Below are 7,074 nucleotides of genomic sequence, written 5' to 3'. Positions count from 1 at the left end.
TAAGTCTACTCATTTGTACGCCCAAAGTTTGTTAAAACCACATGGTATTAGAGAAAGGACGGTGCATGACTCCATCAAGCACCAGAAGCGAGCAGGTGGTGCACGAGGCCAGAGTCAAACATATGAGAAACCCCTGTCGTCAATTAGCTTTGGCGACATTCATGGTTTCCAAGCAGCTATGAGAAAAGAGCTAAAGCAAACCCTAGATCAACTTGATCGATTTGATCCATCTGGCACATTGGCAACCAAATTAAGCACTATGGGGCTTATGGAATAATAACTACTATATAATAGACGGACATCCATACTTGCTGGACATTACTAATCCAATGCTGAACTAGATAGAATCTCAACTCCTTCAGGTGGCTCTTCCACAATACAACAATTGAGGGAAGAAAACTTTTCGGCGAGCATTGCTCGGTAAACTGTTGTAAAGAGTAGTCAAATGATTGTCACTTGAATTTAATATTTTTTAAAGCTCTTGCCATATTTTCTCAAGATAACTGATCGATCGACGGTGGTGGTAAAAAATAAAAAAGAAATTAGATGGTGGCAAATTGTCACCGATAATAATCTAAGAATTTCTATAATTGTCTCTACATAAAGTTTCATGCATTTGGTTGTGCCTGGTGACGCGGAAGCCTAGGTCCTATGTGGCCAAGACCCTGTAGTCTCTCTATGCCTACTCATCTAGTGAAAGCGCACGAGTCATAACCAGAAGTTCACAACTGTTATAATAATTTTTTGGCCCGTAGGATCCATAAAAATGGAGATGGTGGAGATCACTTCACAATACAAATCCAGCATCCTCAGTTTTGGGGATTGTATGATATGCAAGTTTCCAGGATATAGTGATCTGCATTAAGAGTAGGCGTCCTATAATAGAGTTTATTCCAAGACGCCTTGGTCCATGAATTCTCCAGCCATCCACTTACCTCGCCCTTGCCGCTAAAGATTTGCTCATCAGTTTTGTCTCCAACTTCGTGGGCTGCTACTCAAAAGAGTTATAGCACCAATGTTTAGCATTTTGACTCATTCTTTGAAGATCTAATACAGAAGCAATGTAAGAGGATGGTAATTTAGTTTGGGCGCAGTTCAGGTTCTCAGGCCGGTGGAAACGTGGTTCCGAGAGGAGCAGGAGATAAATGCAACCCAGAATTTGAGATTTGTTGTTCAAAGATGATCACTTCCATGCAAGCCTGTCTAAAACGTTTAACCTACAAATATATGCCAAGAATAAATCTCAAAGATCTGACATGCAGAACACGCTTCCCCAAGGTAAACTCTCTGTTTCTGCAGCAAACTTAAAACTACGCCGTTTGATTTTGGTTTAACTTCATCATATGATTAGAATATAACACAAAATAATGAAACGGTCAGTATACTGGAACTAATATACTATGTACTGCCATTGAAGAGGTATGCTACATGCTAGATGCGCAAACAAGACATCCAAATACTTAGGGATGAATCTAATTATGTGCTTCACTTTGGGCCAATTTCTACCCCAAACAAAAAAGAAAAAAAGTGCCTACAGACATCCCCACTTGTGATGAACAGTAAAGCTGTCGCAACAAGTGCACAAAATAAACACTAACACTGTGTATCGACCGAGATCATATGACCTTTTGGGCATCCCAAAACAGCGAGCCTCTTAGTATTTATTAAGCACCTTCATCTCCTCAATAAAGCCCTACGGAAGTCACTGGAACAGACCTGGGTGGTGAAGTCAGCTAAGAAATGGGAATAGTGCCGATTACTTTTCACCATTCTTCGCAAATATCCATTTGCTGGTAGCTTAGAACTTAAAAATGAAACAAAGCACAGATCAACGGAGATAGCAGCTGAAGTGTTTCTAATCATAAAACTCCAATGGAACTCTAACCTCGAGCAAGCATGACTTGAGTCCTTGACCAACAAAAGAAGGCCCGACTCTAAACCGATAAAGACAGGCCACCGGGGCTAGCTTTATGCCCAAGCCTGCTGAAAGTCATGGGGCCTGAAGGAACTATTTGAAAGGACCTAGTGATCCCCACAGCAATGACTAATGCCTTGTCAAGTCGGTTTTGCTAATTTAAACCAAGTCTTCTCATTTTGGAGGTTGGAGAACAACATACCAAGACTGATATCAAAATAGTCATGTGAAGCTAAATTTCTAGGATAGTCCTTGATGTGTTCGTTCCGACCGCCTACAGCCATTCAGACCTCCATGCTGGCAATCTATTGATGGCCAGCTATGTCAGTTCAGCTGATTTAGATGAGGAAGAGTTTCATCTCTGCTATATTAGATCTGTCCTCTGATTCCATGTATTATGCTGATTATTATAAATTTGGGTCTTTATTGTTGAGATCGTAGGAACTTAAATTGTTCTCCTGCAGCATGCTCGGCCATGATGGAGTCATAAATGCACAGGAATGAGGTCCCTTGAATACTGTCTCAACCACACTCATGATTCAGATTGGTAAGTATATTAGTGAATGAGTTCACCTCTCTTTATACAGAGGTTTGGAAGTGGTCCAAGGGAGGCGAAGATCGCCGAACAGCAGAATTGGCGAGGTAAAGGTTTCATATAAGCTTTCTTCAGAGAAGAGCACCAAAATATGCTAGCTATGCTACGTGATAATTTTACAGGAGATTCATCTTAATGGCGAACAGATGAGCCTTTGGGCCTCCTAAACTAAAAATACGTGAGTAATGAGACACCTTGTTCATTTAAATTTTACAATCATAAAACCAGCACATCAGTGAGTCGAAGGCTAGCGATGCGCATCTCCAGTTAAATTATATGGTCATAATTATTCAAAGGATTGCTTTGTCATACGATAAGGATCTCCAGTTAAATCATATGGTCAGGCAATGGTTGAAACAAAGATCTTAAAGAGGTTCTTGCCAAGTAAGAAAAACTTGTATATAACTTATGGCCTTGTATCATTTGTGAAAAGAACAATAGAATAAGATAAACATGGTATCCAATCTACATATTGTAGAAATACAAGGTGTTGGCTAGAAAGCTTTGCTAATATGCAGATACGTCATTTGTCATTGTAGCGTAACCATGAAACAAATTTCTACCTAGAAATTATGCTAAAAATTAGAGATTAATGGCTCCTAACATATTGGTGACCAGAGAGCCAGCTTTAACTAGTTTTTCTAGGTATTGGTGGATGCGTCACTCCTGCAACAGAATATACCAAACGAATACCGCACATCGATAATTTTGTATTGTTAAAAATAGTTTAAGTCAGGTAATGTACTGCAAACAATGTCTTGAATCTTCTTTTGTGGGGTATATGACTGTATGCATGCATCAATGTAGATAAGTATACATTTATAGCCCTGCTTTCCTGAATGGCTGAAGAAACATAAGGTAAAATCTGTATTCTTACAGTTAGGTATGAATAACCAAAAAGTCCTAACACTAAAGTTGGTGTCCTACAGCTTGACAAGTCATAGGAACAGACGGAAGGGGATAACTTCACTGGTGTATTCTTTCTCAACCTAGAGAAAGAAGTCCTGAAAGACTTCCAGACATTAGTGACCAATGTCAGGAAAGGGATCTAGCAATCTATGTACAGAGGTCAAAAGCAAAACTTCTCAATGCTCCACCAACTTTTCTTGTTTTAACGAAAAGGGCAAACCTTCTCATCGTCACATCATGCATCATGCTGCCTACTGCAAAAACTGGAATCTTAGCAGATGAACTCATGAATAAGCAAAGAACATACCTGCTTCATTCACATGCAGGCATCAATATATTAAAGGTAAAGGAAACCAGCTGATATCCAGATGTAACTAGCTCCGGTAACCAAATACACTTCAGATTATAGAGAATGACCTGATAAATGTACACAAGAAGTCTAATAGAATTAGAAATATATTTAGCAGGTTAGTAAACAAAAATGCAGTTACTAAATGTAAGCCAGTATCAATTCCATAATCACCATGCCCAACCACAGAGATATTTGGATTCAGAACACCATGATTGATTGAAAAAAAAAGGCTCATATAAATCACCTATTAAGCAATAATTTACAGAAGCAGGGTTGCAAATCAATATACAAATGACCTCACTTTAGCAAAATCACAGGAAAGTGGTCTAGCATAATCTTCTTTTTTTTTCACAAGCTTGCATTGTGTGGAAATTTTCACTAGAAAATGCTACAGCCAGCTGAAGATGCAGAAACTATTTTCAATATGATTACGGCAGAAGCTGAAGCCTTGAAGGTCTACTTCAGTAACCATAAGGAAAAACAAGAAGATTTAATACTGATCATTGTCAGGATGCAACTCTACATCTAATCAAAAAGGGCACAACGAAAAATTAAAAAGATGTGCCAAAAGTGGCTGTAAGCTAGATATCTACCTTGAAAATAAGTAAACAACGATGACTCAGGCCCAATGCAACATCTGTTAAACCAAAATAATAATAATAATAATAATAATCTCACACCATCTGTTCCTCTGACTCTAATATACCTTGATTATGGAATGCTTCACATTCCATTCTAACAGACACATAGGACAATATTTGGAATTGAATACTATATGCTAATTCATAGAACTAACACATTATCCAACATAAAATAAGAATTTAGAGAAGAAGCTCAACACAATCAGTTGACAGAATAGCTGAGATCTAGACCTACTCACAGCATTCACAATGAAGCGTCCATCAGATACAACCAATTTGTAAATTCTATTGTATATTTTTTTTATATTCATGATAAAGAAACAGGCCTCTGGTCATAGAACCAAATGCATTTCCTTAAAGGAAATGACAAAAGAAACACTCTTTGACCTATCAAAACTAAAAAAAATGCCATCGAGGTCACAGACTTAATCAAGATAGCTTACCCAAAACAGCCCTTAATCAAACATGTGTTGAAATGAGTCAAAGAAAAGTAGGCCTTACAGCAAATCCAATTAAAAGTTCAAATAGATATTTCATTAAATTCTGTAATCCTTCATTTTATTAATACAATCTTTGCATACCCTTTGTATCATCTCCTATACCAAGAGGGCATCTCTAATATTTCCATTTACAATGTTAAACATGGAATTATACTACCTCCTTCAAGCCATTCAGATACACCCTACTCTGTATCACTGTCTTCCCAACCCGAAACCCCGGAACCACAGTAAACCCGACCTTCGGTCGTGACTTCTTCTCACGGTCCAAGCCCATGGTGACTGCCCTTTGGACAATGCTCTCCATGTAAACCATTGAGAACTCAGTCCCCTTTGCCACGTGAAAGATTCCAACCACCGGATCATACGCCCACGCCAACTTGTGGAGGGTCCAAATCGAGCTGGCCATGCTAACAAATGGCTCATAAAGAGGGCCTGAGGCCCGCAATGCACCCCACTCGAATTCCCCATGGTCTGAATTTCTGCAAAAAGTGGACTCCATGGCAGGATGAATGAGTTGCTGGTACTTCCTCTCACAGAACTTCGCAAAATCGCAACTTGAGCTGCCGCTAATCAGCTCCAACGGATCGACGGTTGAATGCTCGATGAATTGTGTAAGAGAATTCATTCTCTGAGTATTTACATCAATCCCATCCAACCCAATTCCACCACTCCCTTCGCGACTGAAGCCCTCAGAATCGAACCCTCTAAACATCCCCAGACAGATATAGGACAGAATTGCATACGAGCAATGCTCTGCTTTGGCGTAATCCACATTCGGGTAGATCGAGTTGGCCGCCATATCCAAACTCCATCCGGATCTCTTCATCAAATCGACCAGGCGCCGAGTGAACCGGTGCACGACCCGGCAAGTATCCTTGAGCACCGAGTCGAAGACCCCTATCGACAGCAAGGCCTCGACTTTCCCATCAGGAGGCGTGCAGGCCCTGTCGAGCCGCCTCGCCAACTTCGAATTGGCCGTCTCGACGTCCCGGAGCCTCTGCTTCAGGGCGGCGGCCTCGGCGTCCTTCCGGTCGATGTCGGACTGGAGGCGGTTAACGACGGCTTCGAAGGTGCGGAGGAGGTGCTGGTTCTCCAGCACCTGGGCCTGCAAGTGGGAGGAGAAGGGGAGAACCGGCCTGGTGCTAGGGTTAGGGTTTTGGAAGTAGGAGTCCTTGAGGTCGGAGAGGCGGCGGAGGTGGGAGACGGCAGCGCGGTCGGCGGAGCGGACGGCGTCGGGGAGGAGGGGGGAGTGGGCGGTCTGGAGGTGCAGGTAGGCGGCGCGGAAGGAGGAGAGGGTGGCGAAGAGAGCGAGGATTAGGGTTTCGGGGTCGAGCTGGGGGGGAGGGGGGAGTGGGTCGGGCTTGAGGACGACGACGCGCTGGCCAGTGATGATCTCTTCCGGGGCGGGGTCGAGGTCGATGGCGGCGGAGATGCTCGCTCTGTCCTCCTCCTCCTCTTCGTCCTCGGCGAAGAGCTCGATGGTTTTAGTCTTGAAGGCTAGTGCGAATTTTTGAAGCATTTTGCGGGTGAGAGGGACTGACCCGACCGATGGGTGAGAAAAAAAAAAAGGGGAATTGGAATGGACCGAGTAGTTCACGAGGAAGAGAAGTTTTCTTTTCCTCTCTCTTTTAGTTTTTTCTTTCTCTGGGTCGGGAGCACTGCTTTTGCTCTGGACTGCGAAGGAGAGGGGAGGACTGAGGAGAGAAGACGGAATGTCGGGTGAAGGAGAGAAGGTTGTGTACGAAAAAAAAAAAGAGAGAGGGTTGGATCTGGAGAAATCCCAGGAGAGAAGTTTTGTCTGCTGAGCTGGGAATGGGCCTGGCTTCTCTCTTTCCGTTCCGACGATCTCCTTAGCCTGCTAAACATCATTTTTGTTTTTTATTTTTATTTTTATATTATATATTTTTATTCTTAAAATAAATTTAAAGTAAAAGATATTTGATTATTTTTTATTTAATATTAATTTATTATTTAAAAAATTACTTCTAAAAAATTTCAAAAATAAAAAATACGTATTTTTTACTATCACTTTTAGCGTCATCTCTACCTCCTACCATCGGCTTTACATGTCAATATATCATGATCCCTACCACTAACACTGCTGTAATTGTTATTTTAGTTGTTATCATTGTCGATTTTATTACTGCTGTCATCATCATTAT

At 41.5% G+C, this 7,074-nt stretch overlaps 1 protein-coding gene across 1 annotated transcript; it reads right to left on the bottom strand.

The window, feature by feature from the left end:
- Positions 1-4,924: 4,924 nt before the first annotated feature.
- LOC103712172 (protein GRAVITROPIC IN THE LIGHT 1) lies at positions 4,925-6,736 on the bottom strand. Its single transcript, XM_008798620.4, has one exon. It carries the CDS (start codon positions 6,429-6,431, stop codon positions 5,061-5,063), a length of 1,371 nt encoding a protein of 456 aa, XP_008796842.2. The 5' UTR covers positions 6,432-6,736; the 3' UTR covers positions 4,925-5,060.
- Positions 6,737-7,074: the final 338 nt, after the last annotated feature.

Source organism: Phoenix dactylifera, chromosome 2 (genome assembly GCF_009389715.1).
Source record: "Phoenix dactylifera cultivar Barhee BC4 chromosome 2, palm_55x_up_171113_PBpolish2nd_filt_p, whole genome shotgun sequence".
NCBI classification, from domain to species: domain Eukaryota; kingdom Viridiplantae; phylum Streptophyta; class Magnoliopsida; order Arecales; family Arecaceae; genus Phoenix; species Phoenix dactylifera.
This window is presented reverse-complemented; position numbering and strand designations above follow the sequence as displayed.

What these genes read in the sequence shown, in the direction of transcription:
- LOC103712172 (XM_008798620.4), bottom strand. Translation starts at nt 6,431, where the DNA reads ATGCTTCAAAAATTCGCACTAGCCTTCAAGACTAAAACCATCGAGCTC.